Below are 25,021 nucleotides of genomic sequence, written 5' to 3' on the forward strand. Positions count from 1 at the left end.
TTAATTGCCTCATAAATCTGTCTGTTACTATCAGTGAAATTAAATTGATAAACAGTTCTTTAAAATTAATTTCCACATGGCGATGTGCAGATTTTATTTTATTCAAACCCTATTAGGTATTTGTATGAAAGAAAACATAAATTTAAAAGGGCGTGTGTGACAAAACACACATTTCCTAACACGGGTTCTTGAGTTTTTAATACGTTTGGCATAATGAGAACTCAACATTAGCTACTTTCAAAGGCAATACCAGCTGAAAAGCGGAAGTACATCATATTCTTATGATTGTATGATGTCTCTTTGCTGTCAGTACAGCTGAGCTCGGAGTCCTTTTGCTGCTGGGGTCAGAGGACCATGGACATGACGCTTGAAGGTCACGTGTGGTTTTGGGCTGTTGCCAGGGATGGAAAGTTCTTCATGAGGCTGAGGAGAAGGCAGCTCTCTCAGGGGGACTAGGAAGCTTATTTCTGGTCAGTGCCAGAGTGGGAGTTCATGGTGAGAGGGGGAGCTTGGTGTTTTATGGTACTGGGCCCGTGTTGCCTCCACAGCCACAACTTTTCCCGGTTTTGAGCCTGCTGCAGTAGCACTTGCAGGCCCTTGTTGTGAAAGGAGGTGGGAAGCTGAGTGCTCTTGTACTTTAATCACCTAATGACATTATGCCCTGTGCAGTATCAGTTCGTCAAAGTAAGTGGGGCACTACACAAAATTAAATCATTTGATATACTCCATCCTTCCAGCAAATGTAATAGGAACATCCTTTCTGACCTCTCCCAGTGACATTCAGCAGGAGAAAACTTGTCTTGCGGTGTATGCCCCAGTGTTCTGGAAATGCACATAATGATAATTCCTCCCTGCTATATGGTGTTGTTAGATAGTCTTAAATTTCAGCTTGATGGTTGTCATCTCAGAGCTTAGAGGAGGATGAATGGTTGCGGGTTACAGCTGGTCTTATGGTAAAGTTTAACGTGTGAGAGCTGGGACTCCTCAGTTTTCTTCCCTCAGCCATCTCTTCTTGAATGACTGTCATCAACTCCCTTAAACTTTCATTCCCTCAGATGTTTTGCTTGACAGTAGTTGCTTCTTCCCAGAGGTATAATCGGGCATGGCTTGATCTGATTCATAAGAGCTTTAAGATCCCCCAAAGAAACCAGCTAGAGGGACAAAATATTAGTGATAACAGTGACCTGTAAGACTTCAGAGGAAGGAGGTTGCAAACACATTTTCATTTAACTTTAATAATACTTTAATAATCAAAAGAAGAAATGTAATGTTTAATATTTAAACAAAATTGCATTCCCTTTCTTCTCATGTTAAGTGAATATTAAAGCAGGATGGAAGCTAGTTTACATATTTTTGCACTAGACTATTTTATTATTAAATACTGAAATGTGCTGGAGTTGGCCAGCCTCCAATGAATATGATTCAACTTACATTGCATTTTAATATGTGCATGTTACATAGTATAATATTTCTATTAGACAAATGTTTGATGGTAGGGAAATAAAAAAGGATGCACTTTTGTTAAGTAACACGTTGTGTTCATGTTATGAAAATAAGTGATATTCATTTGCTGATTGACAGCAGAAGGGACAAAAATAGAAAAGTTTTTGGAGTGCAAATAACTATTATTCAGGATGCAGTAACCCATGTGTCTGGTCTTGACAGTGCAGGGTATGGTTAGTGCTGTGGAATGTGTGCCTGAGATTCTCCAGAGACTAAAGAGCACAGGAGCTTTCTCTCTATTTGCCTGTAGTAAGTGTTGGTGCCCCCCCAAATGCGAGTTCTCTTTTCACATATTCAATACAATACAATCTTTTTAAACCAGTGAGGTTTTCAGAGCTGATAGAAGCAGTAAACCTAATTTGAGTGAAGGAGATAAGTTCAAATGAGTTGTGAAACTCCTTGACACAGAGTATTCTGTTTGAGAGCATTCTTTGGAGAAAAGTTTCCCGGAGCTGTTAAATATAAATATACCAGCTCCTTTGTACTTAACACATGGCTTCATGTGCCTAAGTTTTGTCAGGGCAATGGCAGTATTTTGGGGAGCTCTTTGCCCTGTTTCTTTGGGCTTTACTGGGTGTTTGCTGTTGCCTGTTGTCAGAGGCAGGATGGGTTAAGCAGAACTTTGGTCTGTTTGGTCCCCTTATTCTGGGAGTTTGGCCCTAAGTAGCCCTGTTTTCTTCATTGTGATATTTCAGTCATTCATGAAATCAGTTATACATGTGAGATTTCAAACACATTCAAAACATAATTGGGGAAACAGATATAGTTTCTCTTTGGCTCTGGGAACTGCAGTACTGGGATAATCGTTTGCATCACACCCACCTTAAAAATTCAAGTCATTTCAGACATGAGGTTGTACTTATAGCCAGTCTAAATAACATTTTATTATGATTTTTCTCTGTGTAAAGAAGTATTTTACAATTTATAAGTGCTTGTTTTTAGCTTTCAAATCCCAGAGCATATTTCAAACTTGTGTAACACCTACATGCCATATCCCTAATTGCACAGCATTCCCATGTCGACTTAAATTTAAGGGTGTTGTTTTTCCAGGGAGCATGATACATTTGGTTTACTTTTTCTCAGTGACAAGGTCTGTGATCTGCCTGGTGTGTGTGTGTGTGTGTGTGTGTCAGTACTTACTGTGGGGTAGAGGCAAATTTCATTATTCCTGTCAGTTGGTTGAAATGTCATGTGTGTAATCTATAACATCACTAAATATATATATATATATATATATAATCACTGTTTAGTTCAAGGTCATAATGACCTGTGGGGTGGATTAGGAAAATTATTTGGTATCTAGAATTTTTTTTTTAATTAAGAAACTCTTAAATTTCATTTAATTTACCTTTGTCTCTGCAGTCAATAGCAACATGTTGTAAGGAATGACCGTAGAAGTTCTGTAGCTGTGGCATGTGCTGGTTTGTACTTAAGACTTTTTAAACTCTTGGCGGTGGATAAAAAAATTCTGTTAGCATGAGGAATATAACAGAAAAGTTAGTTTATAGCAAGAAGTTGCTGTGACTTAGAGCTGGCTGTGCTATGACACCTGGCTTTTTTTGTTATTATTAAATGGCTGGGTCCCATCCAGTGCTCATTGAATTCACTGGGAAAATTGCCAGTAGCATCAGTTGAAGTTTTGAACTATGCCCTTGGAGAGGATGTAAACCTCAGCAATGCTGATGAACTTTGTGCTGGTTTGGTTAAATTATTTTGTCATACTTTATACCCTGTTTATAAATGAGGAATAAACATTATATGTTTGCTGTAGACATGAACAGTATTTGTTATAGATTATCTTCCTCACTAGGAGCCAATGATGATGATAATCCATTGACCTGCTGACTCTGAATCTATTTAGGAAAAATAAGCACAAAATATTATTATTCTTTCCTAAGGTATGAAACAGGCACCTTGTTGCTGTGAGGCTTTTTAAAGTCTAGTGGAAGAACGCTTAAAACTTGGAGTTTGAAATGTTCTAGGTTCTTTACAAGCTTATGAGCATTAAGTCTTATGAAGGTACAAGATCATTGCATCTCCTGCAATTTGCTAGTGCCCAAGATGAGCAACATATTTCACAACAGCACTGAAAAGGGGGTGCATGTGTACTTGAATTTGAAATGAGAGCACCCTGCATTTGTCTGATCATCTCTGTCCGTTTCAGTAGATACCACTACAACACATTGAGGCCATTATATAGGGTTTCAACTGAGAGAAGAATAATTTATTTAAAAGATGATTTCTTTAGCTTGTGTCCTAAATAACAAGCAAATGCATTATATTAGGCTTACAGCACCATTTTTCTATGCACTGGAGTCTCTGAATCAGTCTGTATGTGTGCACTGCACACAGAGACCTGTGTGAACTTCTTCAGTCTAAAATTGATGAATGAAATAGTCATCCTACTGAATTTTTAATTTTCCTGTGGTGGTATTCTTCAGCACATGTTAAGTTTAAGAACATGTGGTTAAATAGCTGCACAGCATGTGAAAATGCTCAAGGGAGTAGAGGTGCCTGTTAGTAAATGAATGCATTTATTAGAGCTGTAGGAGCCCACAGAAGCATTTATGTGATAAAATACTCAAGCAGTTGATTGTGCTGATTCATCTGTACCCAAAAGGTTGTGTTAATCGTGATTGTTTTGTGACTTCTTTAAAAGACTAGATTTATATCTGTCTATTCTGCCATCTATTGGGTCTCACTGCCAACATTTCAAACATATATAAATGTGTGGAATCCATTTTTAAGGAACCATCTGACAGGTGCCCAGGAAGGTTTTGAGTGGTGGTATTAAAGACAAAAAATTAATTCTAAATATGAAGAAAGATAAAGACAAAAGTAGAATTTCAAAATGGTTTTCAGCGCAGATGTAAGTGCAATCTGTACACATTAGGTGATAGTAAATTAAAGATTTTGAGTTTCCATATATTAAAGTACGTTTTATGCTTTGAAAATGGTAAACGTATAAAGAAATTTACATTTTCAAGAAAGGCTTCACAATTTGAGCTGTTCAGGTGAAGGAAAAACAGACTGTAACAAGCACTGTCAGAATATTTTTAATTGCATCAAATTAGTGTTATATCTTGGGATTAATATATGTAAAATATACTCTTTGTAGCAGTACTATGCCACATTTGCTGTTGATGTGTATAAAGAATAATGCACAGCATGCAACTAAACACAACTATATTTATCTGTAGCACATTAATACACACAGTGCTGGTGCTGATAGGCTGCTAGGAAGCTGATGGCCACTAGGATGTCTTTAGGAGATATGCTGTGAAATACAGTATAAACTTTGGCAAAGGCTTCATTGCCATCAATGAATTTTGAAGAAGCTCCAAATTCCAGGAGATATAAAAATTAAAAAAGCAAACAAAGACATTTAAAAGCCTGTCATGTCCTGTTAAACTCAGAAAAGCAATGAAATTCAGAGTTTAGGTTGAATGTCCTTTCCTATTCAACCCCCTTGTAGTGATCAGAGTCCCCTTACAGTCACAGCACATTACCCATCTAATAAAGCTTTTTAATCCAGCTCCAGTGTCCTGAATGTAATTCATTTGATGCCAAAATGCTCATAAATTTCACATTTATTTAAGTTAGTTACAGTTTATCATTGGTTTATTCCAAATCGTAACTAGAATTCTGGATTCCAGGTGTTTCTGGGAAGTTGATATCAACACCTCAGTATGTACTCATTTACTTAAAGAAAAAAATTACAACAAAAATAACCCCATAATGTTACCTTAACTAGCTCTTTTATTTATGAATCAGATGTTTATTCTTAGAAATACTGCATTTTGGAAAGCTGTTTTATGTGACTGATATTCTAATGACTGTTTGTCTTTTAATGTCCTTCTGAAGCTGTGGTTATAAATAGTTTTCTCTTTAGTTTTCTTTTTCCCCCTCTTTTCCTTCAGTTTTGCTTTTGTTTCTCATACTGCAAATTTGAACTGACAAGAAGACTCTAATAGGACTCCAAAACATACCTTGAACACACATTGTTAAGCAAATTACAATTGCTGATGTCATTTACACGTGTTGCCTTTCAAAGGATGAACATGTTCATTTAATTTGCTTTTTAAATATCCATAACAGTGTCCCCAAGCATTTTAATAAAACAGAAACAGTTAATTATTGCCGAATAAGGGTACCCAAATATAGTGATCTGCAGCTTGCATTTAAATGTATCTGACAGCACTTCTCTCTTGAAGAGAAAATTGTGCAAATTGCCAGTTATTATTTTTTTTAATAAATAAATCTTGACTCTGTTTCTCTCTTTCTTCCCCACCATACTGCAATACTGTTCAACAACCTTACTTTCAGTGGGACCATTTCTATTACAGAGTGATTGAGCTCTGATTTACACATCAATTACCCAACTTCATGGAGATTTTCATGCTCCCCTAGCTGACATCAATGAAGCATAACTGCGTAAGCGCTTTATTTCATCCCAGTTTTTGATAACTCAGGCTGATAACTAATCATATTGAAAGACAATGTGCTATGATACAGGAAACAATAAATGCTCCCCTTTGAAACCTCATCTATTCTTTATATGCTTACTATTCAGGAGCTTATCTCTGTCGTCCATTCCCCCAGAATCGTTCCTTCCAAATTCACATGGAGGAAAGGTTTGGGGCTGCATTATACCAAAAAGAGGAGAAAATTGTTTTCTAGTTACTTGATGTGTGTGGGAATAACTAAAAAGAATGAAGAATATGACAAATATAAGCCAAACCCTTAGCCTCATAGCTTACATTTCCGTAATTTGCCCAGGGGTCTCTTGGGTGTTATTTTCTTCGGAGGCTTTAATCTTCTGCATTCTCTGTTAAATGTGCTACAGGAATGGCATTGTTTTTAATGCAAATTGTGAAGAGATTTAGCTCATGTGGATAGATAACCAGTGACCATCTCAAGTGTTTCTCTGCAGAACTGTTGAACATCAAAGACAATATTCTGTATTTTAAAATAAATCATTTATCTTGAAGTACAGTGATAGATATGTTCTCTGCTAGATACTTTCAATAACTATTCATGCTATGAAGAACAAGACAGCATTAAAGTAAATGTTAAATATGAAAGACACTGAGAAGTTGTAAAGCTATTCTATCATAACTTCATTGGTCTCTGTTAAGTAGGAAAATTACCAGAACAAAGATGCAAGTTCAGTGGTGATAAACAGAGGAAGAGGATTTTTTCTATTTTAAGTGTGGTGGTGCTTATGTTGTTTATCATTAAGTGAAACAAAGACTTCAGATCAGCAGGGGAGATATGTTAAGTTGGCTGTATTTCTGCTTAAAGATCATATTTTGAAATTCATCTCATTTAGTGAATACATTTTAAGACCTGCGATGAAATTTAAGTCCTGAGGCTGCTTTTTCATTTGAAATAAATGTATTGAAATACCAGAGTTTATATAGGGACAGTCTGAAGAGATGAAGGAAGTACAGTGTTGTGGTACTCTGCTTTTACATGAAATTGGTGGAGTTATGGTGAGATAAATCTGGAGTTATGAACAAGTGAATTCCCATTGTAATGTAGTTGTTAGTTTGATTACCAGCTTAAATGCTTTTTACCTTACGTTTTTTAGCTCACATTGAGAAAGAATTGGCCTGGTATGGGCATGTAAGCATGTATTTTAAGCGTGGGGGATGTTCTCATTGACCTGAGTTGGATTTCTCATGTAGGAAATATTTTCACGAGTGGGTTTTGGTTTGGGATGTTTGATACCTTGTGCAGGCATGAGAGTTAGTTTTCGAGGAAGCTGAGTTTACGTCTCCAACTTCCTGAGTGCTTGTGGGCAAAGTAAAAACTATGAAGAAACAACCTTGGGAAAGGACTTTCAGTTCTCAAATTCATATCATTTTATATCCACTGTGTCTTAGTTTAGAAGCTTGTGTTTATTTCTTGTTTCCACAAATGACAAACATTTCAGTTTGAGAACTTCTTTCATCATTTAGGCACATCCGATATTTTAAGGGGGGTGGAACCAGTACAGGGGAATGTTTGATTTGATCATAGTGTGCATTTTTGTGAATTGAGATGTGTTATTGAGAACAGCAACTACTTCTTCCCTAACTTGTGGATAAATGCTGTTTTTCTTGAATGTCATTCATTTATCCTCATGGATATAGTCTGTCGCTGCTATAAAGCCTCTCTGCTCCAGCTTTTTTATTGATTCTTTCCCTATTGGGCTCTTGTTGTTTTGACTGAATCAACAGAGCAGTGTTCTGTTCTCATTCATGATTTGTCTGCAACATTAGGTGTTTGATCATTTCTCTCTCTTCTCCTTCTTAATATCACAGAGACTACTCCTTCCAACTTGTCTGGTCTGACTTCTTTCTTCTGCTTTTTCTCCTGTCTTTCAGGCTCTTGTCTGGCTTACCTAGTCTGCTGTGCTTTGGAGACTACTTCTGTGGCTGTGGTTAGAAAAACTTTGAAAACAAACCCCAAACGCGAGGTCTCAGCCTTTAGCTGTTGGTTTCATTTCATCAGCTTTCCTTTAACTCTTCCCTCTAACCTCTTACTTTGTTGCAGTCTGTTCTAAAAGGTTTTTTCTTTTCTCTCCAGATCTTTCTCACCACATCCTCTCACTTTCACCACAGATGATTGTGCTGTCCTTTCCAGTGCCCCAAATTTTGTTCTCCTTCTTATTCTCCTTTTTGTAGCCAGCGCTTGTCTGACTTACATCTCTTATCGCCAGATCCACATTTTTAGCTTCCAATCCAAAACCTACATGCCTGTCTGTTATCTTTTGCCTTGATATAACCTCCTTCTGCCTCAGCTGCCTTCTCCCCTTCACCATTCTCCGGAGATTGAGATGGATCTGGATTGTCCCTGTGGGCTGCACCGAGGGCAGAGGTGCAGCTCCACAGCCTCGCTGGCACTGCAGGCTCACACAGGCTGAGCACCTGGGCTGTCACAGTGCATTGGCTCACCACTGTCCCTTAGGCTGTCTAAGAATGACAAGTGGATGTATGCTGCTCTGATTGTAAAGAATTAAGTATCAAATGCTGTTTTCGAAATGCGTTCGCAGCCTGCCCCAATGTTAAACATATCAAAACCGTGATACAGTTGTAGTTGTTGTTCTTTTTGCCATATCCAGCACACTGGTAATTTGTAGATCAGTGGTCTCATGTGCTCTTGTACCATGCTTACTGCTCACCATTCCTGATCTTCTAAGATTTATGTACAGTCTTCCCCATTCAAATTCAATTATTAATCTAATAAGTTGTAACAAAACAATAGAGCTCATGTATTTAAACTGTATTGTCACATAATAGTTGTGCCTAGGGAACTGGCCTTCTTGGATACAATGAATATTGTGGCCTACAGCTGTTTCCTTCTAAATCTTGTTTTAAAATGTTTGCAAAAGTCTGTATTGTGATATCCCACTCTCCTGGCTTTAGAGGACTCATGAAGTATTTCTCATACTATAGTGAGACAGACTGAACTCTGGTGTTCCTCATGGTATCTGACTATAGTTTTCACTGACACCTTCCCCACTAATCACATATCTGTATTTCACAGAACATTAGTTAAGCTAAAAATTAAACACAAGTCCCAGAGATTGCATTGTGGCCGCATTAAGAGTTTCTGGAGAGCATCCCATTAGGTTCTCAGTGCACTGCAGGCTTTAGATCTAATCATCATCCCTCTTTGGATTAAAAGGAACCCAAATAAATTGTTATCCTAATCTGTGTATGATCTTACAATATTTGACTTCCTGTAGACACAATCAGCACCCTGTCAAGTGTTCCCATAGCAAAAGTACATTTGCAGAGAAATAAGCCAAGTAATGGACCTGACAGGATGAGCAACCGCTTCCTTTTGCATAGATACTTTGTACACTTAAGGGTGCCATGTGCCTGTGTAAGTGGAAAGTTCAAAATGAAGCTTTTTTTTTCCTGTTGGTTTTTTTTTGTTTGTTTGTTTTGTTGTAGTTTTTTGTTTTGTTTTGTTTTTGTTTGTTTGTTTTTTTGTTCTCACAAGAGAATATACAAGAGAGAGATTTGGATTGATGCAGAGGCGGCAATTCACTTAGGGCTTAGCTTGTGTTGTAACATGGATTCTCACAGTTTGGTTCTGTGTAAACAGTGCTGGGGTCCAGGGCTTGAGGTGCACCTTTGCATTCACCTCTTGGGATGCATGGATAACATTCCTAAATGCACTACGAGAGAAATAGTTCAGTATGTTGTGTTGGGAAATACTGTATTTTCAACCTTTTTACTGTTAACATTGTAAATACTGTGTTAGCTCAAGTTAATGGCTTTTAAAGTGATTATGCCACTTTGAATTATGCCACTGCTGTTTTCATCATTTTTGAATTTGTGGTTTTGTAATGTGTCATAAAACATATCTAAATAGTCTTAGGGCCTCTGCTGGTTTTTCTCAGATAGGATATGGCATAATGCCTCACTTGGTTCCCTAAATACTTTGCATGCTTGGGACCAGAGCTGGCTTTTAGGTAACAAAATGCTGGAACCTCACATGAGGGGTGAGATGTGTTCTGTGCTGTAGTCTGTGATCTCTGTGTTCAGTGGCCAGATTGAGTTTGGTTTGAATGGGCCCAGGATTTCACCTTGAAACCCCAGGCCAGGGAAGCCATTGAGAAGCTGTAAAACACAGCTCTAACTTTCATGAATAATTCTTTCTGAAGTGAGTGCTGGCCGTGCCTGGGATAGGACTGCTCCCGTAAGCAAAGATGATTTATGCAGGATATAAAATCTTTCTTAGACCAGATCCATGAGACTGGGTTTGTAACTTCATAATGATCTGATCTTGCTGCAAGAGTCACTCAGTCTATGGGTCAAACTGTCAAAGAAATCCCTGGAAAGATCTCCCATGAGAGGGATAACTATAGTGTGTTCCTATTCCTCCTGGGCTGGATTATTTCTGGGTTAAATCAGTCCCCTACTCCAGCAAAGTTGTGGGGAGGAGCCTTGTCCTCATCTTTGGGTACCAATTTGGGAAACAGCTTGCGTTGACTTATTTCCATACTTATATATTATAATCTGGATTTAGGATATGAAAGGAAGGGATGCTTATCCCCCCTTAACCTTCTAGTGAACAGTTTGCTTGTGGTTTGCAGCATTGCATCAGCAATGTGGTCACATATAGAATAGTAAAGTGACTGTTTTTACAACAGTTTCCCTTCTGTCTCTCTCAGGAAACCAGCAAACAGTACTAAACCTTCTGCAGAAATACCAGGATTGATTATAACAATGTTCTGGAGCTTGCTTTTGGTGTTAGTCATGCCACTACATCAGGAGGTGTTATAAATAAATAAATTAAACAAAACAAAATGTTTTCAGTCTTCTAACCTGTAGAAAGAAAATGTGGATGGAAATCATTCAGCTCAGCCTATGTAGGTGGCTTTGCATTCAGTTTACAAGCCATAATCAAGCCTTATTCAATCCAACTCTGAGTGGTCTTGAATTGCTTAAACCAATTATTAATTCATATTTTTTATTTAGGGATCTCTCTGTGGCAGGTCTTTCCTTTTTTTCTTTCCCTGCCTGTACAAAAACAAGTATATGAGTGTAAGGATACATGGAGTCATCAGGCAACAGACATATGCTTTCCTGTGCTCTCTGCAGGGCTTGCAGGTTCAAACACAACCTGCCTGAATCATAAGAACTTTAATTGAGTAGATAAAGAGGTCCTCATAATTATAAACTGCAGTAGGTATAACAAGAGGCTAAATACATAGCTGTGGTTTTAATTAGCTGGTGCTTCAAATTAGTAATTGTGGTTTCACTCAGAAATCAGTGACTTTATACACTGTTAAAGCCTCATCACTGTGCAGTTCATTCCTCATTATATCTCTCGGTGTGAAGCTTTCAATACAACATCATGCTGAGCTAAAAAGGCAAAAGTTGTAGATATTTGGTTATCTTCCAAGTGCAGTGGAGCTCTATGGAGATTTAATTCATTCTCGCCAGAGATAGGAGAATTAACTGTTCTTTGTTACAGCTGTAATATGTATGTTTGTGTGTAAGCGTTTGTACACAGAGGCTGTGTGTGGATGTGTGCATGCATGTCCAGCATCTATCAGGGAAATACTGCTTATTGCAGATAACATCAGGGCATATACCAAATCTGCTATTCAAATTGTCATCTGGAATTTGGTAGCTAATTAGCTGACACAAAGCAGAGCCAAAAGCCTCATAACAAATCAAATGCGGGTTGAAAGCACAGAAGTGTCCCTTAATGCTTGTCACATGAGAGGTTGTCAGTGCAAGTTGAAGCATGCATCTTTTCCTTTCCTATTTTTTCCCTCTCCTTCAGGGTTTTAATTATATCTTTTCCCTCAGAGGAGCAGGAGGTAGTTTGTAAAGCCAAAAGACCAAAGTACTTCAGCGCTATTCAGGGGAGAAGTGAATATGGTCTCTCAGCTTGTCATCCAGGTCTGGCAGGTGCACAAAGTAAGCTGACACACAGATAAGTGCCACTCACCATTGCTACACTGAGATGTTGGATTCTTTTCTGTGTGTTTGTGTGTAGAATTATCTGATACTGGAATCAACTATCCCAAAGTCTCTCCCGGCAGCCCGCTGCTACAAAAACAATTTGTAACCCCCCCTTGACACCTACAATGAAGCTGTACATAAATTTTAACAAGAAGTGGGACAGAATTAGGTGGTCTAAACCACACAAGGCTGACCTGGAGCATTGGGATGGATGCTTAGTTAAATGGATTTTTAGATGTTGCTGTGCTTCCTTGACTTCACATTTGCTTTCTCTGCCCGTACACGCTTTGTGGGCACACGTGTGTGTGTGTGTGTGTGTGTGTGTGTTCATGCCCATGTGTATTTACAGACTGTTCATACAAAGACATCAAAGTATATTTTATTACTCTTCATATTACTCTGTTAGTTTGAAAAGAATATTTTTCTCTGTTTTCATTTTAGAAGTGTACTGACTGGCCTACTGCCCAATTTTGCATAGTTTTATGATTCCAGGTTTAAATTCGGGAAAATTATTCAGTGGCTGCTTCTTTCTTTCAGAATTATCTTCGGGAATTGCATTGTTTCTGATGTTTTATGGCTATTACTGATATTTGTGAACATGTAACTAAATTATGGAGGAAATAACGTGTTGTCCTTTCTCTCTTTCTCTTCTTCAGTCACTATGAACAAGACCGGAGTGCACTTAAGCGGAAGGAATGGGAGAGAAGAAACCAGGAAGTCCAGCAGGATGAAGATCTCTTTGCTTCAGGTTTTAACCTCTTTGGGGAACCCTACAAGGTAAGTTGCATTGTTATATTTTGCATTTTCAGAATGGCTTTTACAAATACAGATAAAGCTTCTCTTCACCTGCATGAAAGGGAAATATCACATCAGCCTTGGTACTTATACTCTTGAATACACTGATTGTACAAATCAGCATATGGCAGCAGAGCAAAGTAAATGTGCTGCCCAGCTTAGCATGCATTGGCAGAATCGGGAATTTTGGTTACAGTCCAGTTCAAGATTCCTTCCTCTAAACACATAGCAGAGTCCTGCAGTAGAAGTATGTGCAGCTCATATTTCTATAAGTGGGTTTGTACAAAGCTAGCTATTAGTTCTTTTATTTTTAAGAAGAAAATATACGAGTTGTTAAAACCAATGTCCCCTCTATAAATAATGAGTTCATAAGCTTTTTTATGCAATCATAACCATCCAAAGAAGTCTTTTGGGAGACTGAATCTTTGGGGAGCATAACAAGGGTATGAAAGGGACTTTTATGACAAGTCTTATTCTCTCTAAGGAGCCTTGCTGCCTGAGATTTTCATCACCAAGGGATGTCCCCCTTTATGATTTCTGCTGCTTTGATTTTCAGTAAGACATTCCCTAAAGAATTCATCAGAATGTAAATTTCCATATCTCTTTCTCCTCCCAATCAGTGACATCCATTGAAAGGCCACCACTTCATCTTTCCATTTTACATTGTTAGCAGCTGTAAGGGAGGATGAGGGCTCTTTGAAAATCACCCAGAAAGGAGGAGAAAAGACTGTCGTTATAATCATATGGTGTCTAATAATTATAGACCACGAGAGTGTGGTGGATACACTTGACTCCAAGCTGTACTTTGGTTCAGGCTGACTTGAGGAGCAACAGGCCTTTCGTCCTTGAGGTGAACTTGCCTGCTGGAAGCCCCTGGCTGGCGTTCCAGGGAGTGAAGGTGTCTTGAAAAATGTTTCAAAAGGCGGTTTTGAAACTCAAAAGTGCAAGGTAACCAAAGTACAGAACAAGATATCAGAGCTAAAATGAAGATGTCTCTCCCTACTCTCTTGACTAGCAGCCAACTTCTTCACCCTATAAATACCGCCATCAGGATGGGCCCAGTTTGATCTTTCCCTGAAGTGCAGCTGGACTGCACACCAGATGACCCTCTGCTTGAGCAGGGATGCCTCTCAAGGGGCAGGGATTCCTTCCTTACCCAAGACAGGGAGATCCCTTACCCATGACAGATACTTGATAAGTGACTGATACCATGCTGAATTAATCCTATGAAACATTACTAGTCCATGTAGCTACTCAATATTATTGTAAATATTATATGAATAATTCCATTAGACTTAAACCATTGACCAAGTCTGAGGCTAAGATTGGACCCAACCACACTCAGGCTCCGTAAGGAGTTTAGAGAGCAAGGAGTCCATTCTGAGCCTTCTGACTGATGGGAGGGTTCTCCTTAATCTTTGCATCTCGGGTCTCTTGAGTTAGAACCATTCTATCTCAATTTGCCTTTGTAGGTCTCTTCCATGAAGCAATTAAGAAGGTGAACCTTGGCATAAAACTTACTGCTGGCAATAAGTTTTAATGTCAAACTGCTGTTAAACTTTGTTGAATTCCATTGAATTTATCGACCTTTGTCAAATTATTTTACCTCAGTAAAACACATTGCTGCCTCTCTGTTTTGAGTGAGGTGCATTCCACTCATCCATGACAGACATATTCAGCCAAATAAGGACTATGCACTAGGATAGTTTGTTTGTGAGGTCTTTTTGGTTTTGTTTTTATAAAAACCTGATAAATGCACTATTTCTGCTTTGGACCACATTTTAGGTTTTTTATGGTAAATATCTTACTGTGAACTGATTTTGTTGAGACTTCCTGCATGTCAGGCACATGTTTTCATTCATGCAAGTGGTCATTTGGATTTTAGTAGGTAGACCAGTTTGCAAAACACTGCAAAATTTTGTGTCAGGAACCAAAAACACGCAGCACCAATATCTGTTGTACTTCTTTCTTTTGTTCCCAGACCTAGTGTCCTTCCTTGTTTATCATGCCTTCCTCATTTGCTTCAACAGTATCTAGAGAAGGGACAGTTGGGGTAGGGAATACCACCACTGCTGGTTTTGATGTTTTAAAGACTGAACAACTGGCAGCTGTTTTTTGAATGGCACTAGGGTTGGGGATATTAAAAGTTGCTCAAAGAAAAGAGCTCAGGTTTTCTCATGGAGTTTGCTGCCACTGTGCATCACAAGATGTGTGGATTATCTGCCTTCATCTATCATCTCTCTGCTCTAGCTGTAACAGCGTCTTTCTTCCCCTCTGTCAAATAAAACGTAGGTGTTCATTATAGCTTTGGACAAGTGTGTGTTTCTACATTGCTTCTTTGTAGTTTGTGTGTGTGCACTCACATGAAAAGAGATATTTACTTCTGTGGGTGTATAAAATACATTTGTGCACGCTTGTTAAAAGATAAATGTCTCCTTTAGGAGCTCCGCTGTCTCATGCGGGGAAACAACACCTCTGACAACGTGATGACATCCAGCATTATTTTGGGAAGGTCAGGCAGCGAGGGTTGTGTTGCTCTTTAATGCAAGTGGGTTGCAGGTCCTGCCTCCAAACTCTGGTGCAACCTGCTCGTGCTTGATTTTGCAGAAGGGATCAGAGAAGGGCCTGCAGTGTTGTGGCAACAGACACTTGAAAAGGCAATGTTGGAGTTTTCCTGAGAGAAGCTTTAATTTTACTACTGAATTGTTGATACCTTTTAATGTTTTGAATTAGTAAAGAGTTTCAGAGATGAGTATTTTAAAAGAAAACAGTAGGAGCATTTTTGTTACTTTTCAAAGGAATTGCCTCAGAAGAGTTCAACTTGAGAAAGAGAACCCAATGGGCAGCATTTCCATTGTGGAGCCTTTGGTGAATGTTAAATCATTTATCTTTTTTCAGGTAAAGCCCCTCCATGCTTTTCAAGCTTAGCATAAAAAAGATCTCAGCTTCTAATCCATGGAGGTTAGTTTAACTATGAGGCATAAGAAAGTGAATGAATTATGAAACCTCAAGTTTCATACAAATTTTCACAAAACCCTTGTAAATTGGGCCTGTAAGTTTGAGTGCATTAGTTCTTTTCTTTGTAAAACTATAATGCAATAGCTAGCTAGCAAATTAGTCTTCCAGTAGGATTCTATACAGATAGTTTTTGAAAGAAATAGGAGCAAATGCAGGAAGATGTACATTTCCAAAACTAACAGGAGGCTAGAATGAAGGGGAAAGCTACTAACCATGAGTCATAAACTAGGCATATAATTTATGCCTTGGAATACTCAAAATACTGCATTTCCTTGATAGAAACAAAATTGTGCTTCAACATGCTGTTCAGAAAACAAGATGTACGGGGGTTTCCTTTAAGAAATCAGCCAATTATCCAGAATATGAAGGTAGAAATTGTCCCCAATCTGGAAGTAACAAAGAGCAACCAGAAATTATTACTGGATTTTGTGTTTCTCTTGCTGGTATCCAGGTTTGGCAATAATACTGCGCTGCTCATGAGAGCCCTGAATTTGTTGTGGAAATAAAGTAAAAACATTAATGTTATCCCTTATGTCTTAAATACAGATAGTGCAGTGCACTACATGCCTGAGCTCGTTCAGATTGTGAAGCACAAATCAGATGTTAGTTCTGTGTGCTCTAGTTTTATTTAGGTGTAAACCAAATTAGCACTCACATTCATAATGTGTTTTTTTGCTTTGCAGTCTGGTCCAAAGGCCACTGAAGAGAGTACTTATCCTTCCATTGACTTCAATAACCATTGAATATGAGCTTTAGTGCACTTAAAATATGCTAAGGATGTTTAAAAATAATTTAGTCTCCATGGCTTTCAGTAAATATATTTATTAATGTTCCCAGTAAATGACTACAAATAATAATAATACCTAATATTTCTATAGTGTCTTTTATCGCCAGGATGTGAACATTGCTCATAGGATAGAGTTAATATCGGGCAAAATTATATTTATCATTATGTGACATGTAAAAGAAAATAAGTTGAGAAAATCAGATACCTCCAACACAAAATAATTGAAAAGATCTACATTGAAATTAAAATATTGATTCCCTCTGTAAGGATCTAGACAAGCACCATTTAATGTGCTGTGATGTTGAAGTGTTTCAGTGATGATATGTTGTCAGTACTTTTTTTTTTTTTAACTTCTGCCTTCTGGAAAATAAGCTAAATGCACCCTGGAAATGTAGCTGAAGCACAGAGGTGAAGGTTGGTGGTCAGGCTTTTCTCAATACTGTTACTTCCCATGTGCTATCCCATAAGGAGTTAAAGTGTTTGGGGAAGGAGGAAACAGAACAAGTATGTAAGTGTTTAGACTTCGAATCATAATTCCTGCTGGGCCCTTAAGCACAATGGAATCTCCTTGTTTTAAATTTGGGGGTTGAACAGAGAGAGCCTGGTTTTGGCTGCTGCCCAAACAACTCATTGTGCAACTCAGTTGAAGGAGGCTGCTCATATACAAAGAGCTTATTCTTGGCTTAGCTAGAATATAATTTTTGCCACTAAAATGACCAACCTAGGGACTTAGTTAGTGAATAAAAGTGATTCGTGGTTCTCCACAACTGGGATTATTAACTGTGTCAGTTAGGAGCACTGGCAAAATATATATAGATGAGAACAACATTGAACAGTTAATTTTTAAATCACTGGCTCATTGCAGTGGTAATATATGTTAGAATCCCTTAGGATGACCAAAAGCAAATTTGCATTTATTATCTTCTTTTTAAACATTTTTTATGGCATGTGCAGTACTAAGGAAAAAAAAAATCTTTCTGCAGTATTCTTCTCATCTTCTGACTTGTTCAGCAGTGGGTAACATAAGCAGATATTTCAGGAGAAATGCATGCACGAGTTTTTTTTCATCTCTCAAACTTCTGCTTGATACTTGAGGAAAATGGGATCAGGGGCATGGTAGGATCCCTTGTTGAGGAGTCTGACACTCCCTAACCAAGCACAAGCTCACAGTCCTGCCTTTACACATCTTTATGGCCTGGTGTTAAGGTGTTGGTGGACTGTGGCACTATTTGCTTTATTGAGTGAAAAAAAAAAACAAGCATAAGTAGAAGTATAGTTGACTGTATCATGACATAGCTTTGACATTTAATTCCAGACTGTAGAAGTTAACCATCTGCCTAAACAGGAACTATAGTTTTTCTTTGTTTTTATCCTTTGAGTCTTGTAAAGTAATAAGCATAGGGAATAAGATGTTTTGGTTCTCTGCTGGTCATTTCAATGGAACAGAAAGGTCAGTAAGAAGGCTGGTGCTTTGGGTCTCTGTGGGGTGAGTTAGAACAGGAAGAGAGAGGAAATTAGCTGAGTATTAATTATAGCTTCCAGCTTATTTGTCCATCTTTTTACAAGTGAAAGGGAAAAGGAAAAAGAAACTTCATACTTCAAAAGAAAAAGTATAATAGCAGCGAAACACAGATGAGTCAGTATTTATTTAATAATTACTGGAAATAAAAAAAAGCAGGATTAAAAAATACAACCAGACTGCAGACAGCGGAAGAATCCCGATGCTTAAGAATGTGGCAATCATGTCTGTTTATGTTCTGTGAGAAAATATTTTTGAGTTATCTTTTTATTTGAAGCTACCATAGCATTTGAGTGGGTAGAAGCTTTTTCTTTCTGGATTCAGATGGTAGATACTTCAGGTCAAACTGAACCTTCCATGGAAAAGTAATTGGAGTTAAACCGGAGTTAAGAGTTTGGCACTGTTACAGACTACCCAGCTTCTATTTATGGCAGGACTGTGGGTCAAGGGGCTGATAGAGCAATAACATACTTAAATAAACTGTGTGATTGCAATTCAAATGCTCAGTAGCCAGTAATTGCACGTTCGTGTTTTGCGCGATATGGAATGTACAAGCCCAACATCTCAGACATAAACCCAGCTTATTTTGAGCCTAACATCCATAACTGATGCAATTTAAACACTTCTCTGAGAGCATATTTAAGAAAATGGGAAGCAGTATACAAGTGTTACTGATGCAAGCCTGTTTCAAGAGATTCTTTGAACACAGTTATTGATAGGTTTTTCTTACATAACATATGCAAAATGTAATTGAAATTTAATTAAATGTCAGCATGACACCATTAAACAGCTAACATTTGCCATCTTCTAAGACAACTATTCTGAGCAGTAACTTGTAAATCAGGAATTTACTCACGCTTTTCTTGTCTCTTTTTTTTTTTGGATATTTTAGACAAATAAAGGCGACGCCCTTGCAAACCGTGTCCAGAACACATTGGGAAATTATGATGAGATGAAGGATCTGTTAACCAACCACTCCAACCAGAGCCACCTTGTAGGAATCCCAAAGAATTCTGTCCCACAGACACCCATTGACAAAAATGAACAGAACTTTTTTCCAGAACCGAGAAACAGGATGATCCCATCTCATCAGATCAGCGGCAATTCATCGACATCAATGCCTCCTCCTTCTTCATTGTCATCAAATTCTGCTTTGCTACACAGTCACCAGAGCAGCAGGAAGTCGAGGACAGACTGGTCACGTGGTGGTCACAACTCCAGTGGGGCCCAGCCAAGCCAATCCAGCGGCCAGCAGAGTCGGACAAAGCATAGCTCTTCCCATGACCAGTCACAGGGCAGGTATGAAGACCTCTATAACTGTCAGAGTGAGCAGCATAAAAGTGGAGGGACTGAGGATGCGAGTTCCATGGCAGCATCTTCACATTCGAGGAGGCATGCTCATGCAAAGTCAGCACCTGGAGAGCACTCTTACAAAGAAAACAGTCATTCCAAGTCGCCCACAGAGCTGGAGTTTGTAGGCCATGGTCCTGGCTCTCCGCTTCCTTCCACTTCTTTGTTAACTGCAAACAATGGTCTTTCGACTCAGAATTTCCCACCAGGACTTCACTGTAAAAACAGCATGGTCCAGCAGAAGCCTACAGCATACGTCAGGCCTATGGACGGTCAGGACCAGGTACCCAATGACTCACCTGAACTGAAACCCCCACTAGAAATTGAGAGTGGATATGGAAATCAGTCCTTTGGAACACTGCTGGAAGGAAAAGTGAACACACCTAGTTCGAAGAACAAAGTACCAAAGCTCAACATTCCTCCTGTTAGTGAAGTAAGTGGTTTAAAATATCTTCTCTCTAGTACTGCTTGAGTATTTCATTCACTAAATATTTTTCTCTGGAAATATGAAGTTGCATTTCCTGGAATTACAGTGTAAAACATTCCATCTTCTGGAATGCGCATTACTTCTTTCAGCAGTTTGTTGTGATAGTCTCAGTAGCAATATTTAATGTGGTTTTTAAAGCGGTTTGGAATACTGACATTGCTTGTTTATGATTAATATTAAAAACCTACGTCTCTGTTGGGTATAATATATGTATACCAGCTATACCAGTTCTGGACAGGGAACTCTAATATCTCAGTTCATCTGCAATTTTCACTCTTGCATTCTCAGGTAGGAGATAGTTTGACAGACAGATTGCTGTTTTAAGCTCTAAGGAAAAACGGCACTGTTCAAATTTCAGTGGCACTGAACAGTCCTACCAGTAAGGAATTTATTTGCAGAGTTTGCTAAATTTCTGTTGCTTTTAATGGAATTAATGTGACTTAAGTTCTGAATAATGCTTATGAAAATGTGTCCTATTGAAGCTCTTATGCATTTTGAGGAGCCCTTACTACTGGGATTCAGTGAGGAACATTTTAGTTGGTTCATATTTGTGTCTATTCCAAACAAAAATGTATAATAAGGATACTATTTATACTCTGTATACTTTTCCTTTTATTCTGAGTTTCTCCAAAGCAGTAACCTTTGCAAGGTAGGTGTACAATGTGCATATGAGCAGAATTGCAAGATGGCTTTTTCATAGCTTTCTGTTTTCCCCACAATATTTCCCTGCTTGGTAATATTTTTATACTAGGAATGAGGAGCGATGCATTCTTAAACCACTTTATTGCAAAAGGTCAGCTTTTTCTGTTGGAATAATTGTTTCAAGCCAATAATTTGTTTGACTATTTAAAAACTTGATGTTATTTATTAACATTCCAGGCAGCAACAAAGACTGATGTGTTTTGCAGTAGAGCTTGGAATAATTTTCTGGGAACTGCATGTGAAAACAGTAAAAGGCCTATTTATATCAAGTGGAAGCTGAGGGTTGCTTGCAGATGGTGTTTTATTAGAAAATGTATTTGTTAATAAACGTAGCTTTCTGCAAGATTACTTTACAGATGTTTCTGTTTATTTTTACCTTGGGTTAAAAATCTGCTGGTATAGATGGCTTCAGAGCCTGTTGTGATTTGTCACTAGCATTGTTTGGTGAGTAAATAATTACATGCAAAGGAAATAATGATGTTGCAAAAGCAAATACTTTTTTTCTCTATCACCATCTATTAACACTGTGAGTCAATAGAGGCACTTCAAAGTGCAGCATTAATACAGCATATTTTTAGAAATAAAATGTACCTTTTGCAATTTGTGTCAATGCTTAGGAATGCATTTTTAATTTTTTTTAAATTTCCGAGTGAAATCCTGGCACTGTGAAATCAATTGAGTTGTTAGGAGTGTTTTTTGGGTGCAAGGTTTCACTCTCAGTCTTTTTGCACAGCTCTGAGAACCTCTGATGTGAACTGTTGTTTTTGGACAGATTCCTGGTTGCACAGATGAAAAATTACATTATGAGTATGTTGCAACTTTAGTTTATATCCTGTGTAGTGAAAAGTATAGGTGTATAATTAATTTCATTTACGTTCAGATAAATAGTAAACTGTAGGCACTTTAGAAATGAGCGTAGATAATAACACTAAAGCAGTCTGCGTTGTGAGAGCAAACAATAATTTGAAGAAGGAAAGAAAACCCAAAGCTGTGACAAAATAACTTTCCTATCTGGGGCAGAACATGGGACAATAGCCATGCTGATGGATCTTTTTCAGGCAAATCTGCTCCTGAGTTTGGAGGGTTGGATTTTTTTTTCGCCTGTGTCAGGACTGTGAACTTTGGCCCTCTGTGTTTTTCCACAGATGTGTATCCTGAATTTGATTTACCTTGCGTTCAGCAATAAAACTCCTTCCAATCCAACATTATAGATAACTGGTTTAGTTTAAGCTTAATCAGAACTGACAGTGCACACCTGTGAAACCCATAACCTTTTCAGAATGACTGCAGCGAGTGGCTCTGTTGTAATCTTTATACAATTGATGTGGAGGCTTATGATCCTTTGGTGGTGCTTATCAATTTATGAACCTTCCCTAGCCACCTTGAGCCATAGTGATCTGCTTGAAACAATTTTGTTCCTGCTCCACAGATTTCCATCTTAACTGTTCCAGGTGGTGGTGGTGATCTTCTTCAAGCTAGGAATAGGAGAGTTACTTTTTTGGGGCATTCCACTATAATTTGTACTGTGGCTTTCCTGTATCTCTGAGTCCATCTTTTCAACTTGCTGAGTGCATTCATAGAGATTGCACACCAAACAGTTTTCTGTGGTTTCCCTCAGAATTTTGCTTGCTTTTAAGATGAGGAATTATGTGAAGAAATAAGATGCCGAGGTGATGGTCCTGAAACAATGGCATCCATTAGGACATGCAAACTTGGGAAAGAGAAAGACAGTTCTTTCTGTCTTTAGGAGGGGGAGGGGAATAAGTAACCAAATATTTGAACTAGTAGGTTTAAAAGAAGTGCTCAGACTGATGTGGAAATATGGTCTCATTTATCATGGCTTAATGGAATAGGATGTTGAGTGCCCTGGAAGCATTCTGCCATGTGTAAGGAAGTGATCAATTTTACAACATAATTTGTGTCACTTGAGGTGTTGCTCTAAGAATCTTTGCTCATTCTCTGGGCCCAATTCTGCCCTCAGAGATGCCCATCCATCTTTCAGCTCCTCTGGAGTAGACAACATTGTTAATGCCTCGCTGCTGGCGTGTCTCCGCTCTGCGATGGATTGTGGTTTAGTGCTTCCTGGGTTTGTAGACATTCACAGTAAGTTCACACACGCTCACCAGATTGGGTCAGGATGTAGAGTTAGCAGCTCTTACACACCTGTGGACTAATCCTTGCCTGTGAGTGGATGCTGTTGTGTGATTTCCAGACCTTGACTCACCCACACAGAGCTAGTTCAGACCTGACTGTACCATGCGTGGCTGTTTTTGGTAGAGAAATAGGAATAGCAGAGCCTCTGTAGACTTTTAGTTATTTCTCTAAAGGATTTCTTTGTGATTTTGTGATCCTTTTGATTTCTTTTAAGCTTTTCATTTGTTTTTCATACCCGTATTGTTTTCTAAGGGTGAAAGTAAAACATTTCATGGCTTGGTGCCTTGAGCAGCACCCAGTGTAACCACTAGTGCCCAGGCCTGGCAGCCTTTGAGGTTCCCAAGTTGTGAAGCAGATCCTTCTGAACTGGGGAGCCACAGGGCTGTCATGTGAGTTCAGGGGGACATGCAGAGATGCCTACAAATCTCATGACATGACATAGAGTTGATAACAATGGCTGTGGAGCTAAAACTGATAGAGAAAATGATTTACCTTAAGCTGTAAACATCATTTCCTGCTTCTTATTAACTCTCGTCTCTTCAGTCTGTATTTACGTGCGTACTTACATACACGTACATATATTAATTTTGAGCTTGCATTTAACATTTGGTAAATTGTGGCAAACCTGGAATATCACAAAGAGCTTTTGTGTTATGTAGAATTCCACCTACTTAAATTGTATGATGGCAGATGATTGTTACTTGCCACTTGAAGAGAACTCCGCAGTTAAATCCTATGCATTTCTTCAAAAAAGTAGAGGTTAGAGACCACAATAACAGCTGATCCTCTCTCTGCTGCTTTAAAATCCAGAATCTTGATACATTTATGTATATTTAAACCTCTAGGAATCAGATGCTTACAAATTATTTCAAATCGACTAACGCAGCAGGTGATGGCTGAAGGAAAGCCTGTACTTTGCAGATTGGGCTCGAATGCAAATTACTGAGAGTACTGAGTAAAGCAAAGGGTTTTAAGGTCTGTGGGAATGTCAGAAGCTGCGTTCCTGGAAAACCTTATGCACAGTTCCCCAGAACAAGGCATGGATTTCCAGTAAATGTTTAGGGGTGGGGAATCAAGAGCAATTGAGATAATTTTTGATTCTCAAGGCAGAGTTTTTAAATCTCGCCACAGAATCGGCTTCCTGTTTCTACGAAGTAGCAAATGCTCATGTACCAAATTTTCCCGAAAGTACAAAGCTAGGAACAAATCCAGAAGGCCTACGACATCTATGTCACCACCCACTTAAGTAATAAAAAATGGAGAACTTCTATTTTCACTTTACTTCTAGGAAAATATTTTGACGGGTTCAGTATACTGCGAAGTGATAAGCTTCTGTTACATGCTTCAAATCATTCTGTTATCGTTGCATGTATTGATTAGCTTAGTGCTTTCTGAGCTAGCTATAAAAAAAGCTGCTCTCTTTCTGCATTAAAGAGCAAGAAAAATTGACAGGTAGATAACCATATTGATTGAACCTAAATAGTAAATGCAAGAGGCTTATATATGACTTCTAAAACTCTTTATAGGAACCAAAGCCAGTATAATATAGGGTTTTTTTAATTAAATGGAAAGTAGAAGCCTTTAATTAACCAGCCCCACCCCTTTTTGATATACGTTACTTTAGTTGCCAACTGTAGTACATTACCATAGTTGTGGGCAAATCACTTTTTTCAAATGCCAGCTTTAGCTTGTCCCCCAGACACTTGGAGCTTGGAAGAAGAATGGGCTGAATCACACATTAAGCTGAAATCCCTTTGCTTGGTTCATGTTTCAAAAGTCTGAAGCCAGAAACAAACCCAAAGAGCAGTATTTCTTGCAGTATTAGAGGTTACAGCCATATGTTTTTAATTTGTAAATACTGTGAGAAGTAATGTTCTTGTGATATTTCTAAATGAAGACCATATGACACCACTCGACTGAAGACCTCTTATTGTGGCCTTTTGAAGGCTACTGTCCGATGGCCTGGACAATGGCTAGCAAAGCTATTTTCCAGGGATAGCAAGAGGACAGCTTGTCTATTTTAAATCAAACATAAATAAGCATATTTAGGACCTGATTTTGAATTGCTGTGACCAATCCATTTCAGAACAGGGCACCTAAAGTCACTTGAATAGGTGTGGCTAAAAGAACTGATTATGTATGTTTGGTTTGGGGAAGGATGGGTTTGATAACTTCTTTCCCATTGTGCATTTGTTAGTGGTTGTTTTTTTTTTTTAAGCTAGTCCTAATTT

General features: G+C 38.4%; 1 protein-coding gene across 7 annotated transcripts in view; it reads left to right on the top strand.

Moving 5' to 3' along the window:
• AFF2 (AF4/FMR2 family member 2) overlaps positions 1–25,021 on the top strand; it is a 336,322-nt gene that overhangs the window by 72,897 nt on the left and 238,404 nt on the right. For all 7 annotated transcript variants that reach the window (XM_027690474.1, XM_027690479.1, XM_027690477.1 and 4 more), the window contains exons 2-3: positions 12,635–12,755; positions 18,990–19,880. In XM_027690474.1, the coding sequence (XP_027546275.1) occupies positions 12,635–12,755; positions 18,990–19,880 (1,012 nt within the window). The remainder of the gene's footprint in view (positions 1–12,634; positions 12,756–18,989; positions 19,881–25,021) is intronic.

The sequence above is a fragment of the Neopelma chrysocephalum genome, unplaced genomic scaffold, assembly GCF_003984885.1.
Source record: "Neopelma chrysocephalum unplaced genomic scaffold, ASM398488v2 Primary Assembly neopelma1_81, whole genome shotgun sequence".
Lineage (NCBI taxonomy): Eukaryota > Metazoa > Chordata > Aves > Passeriformes > Pipridae > Neopelma > Neopelma chrysocephalum.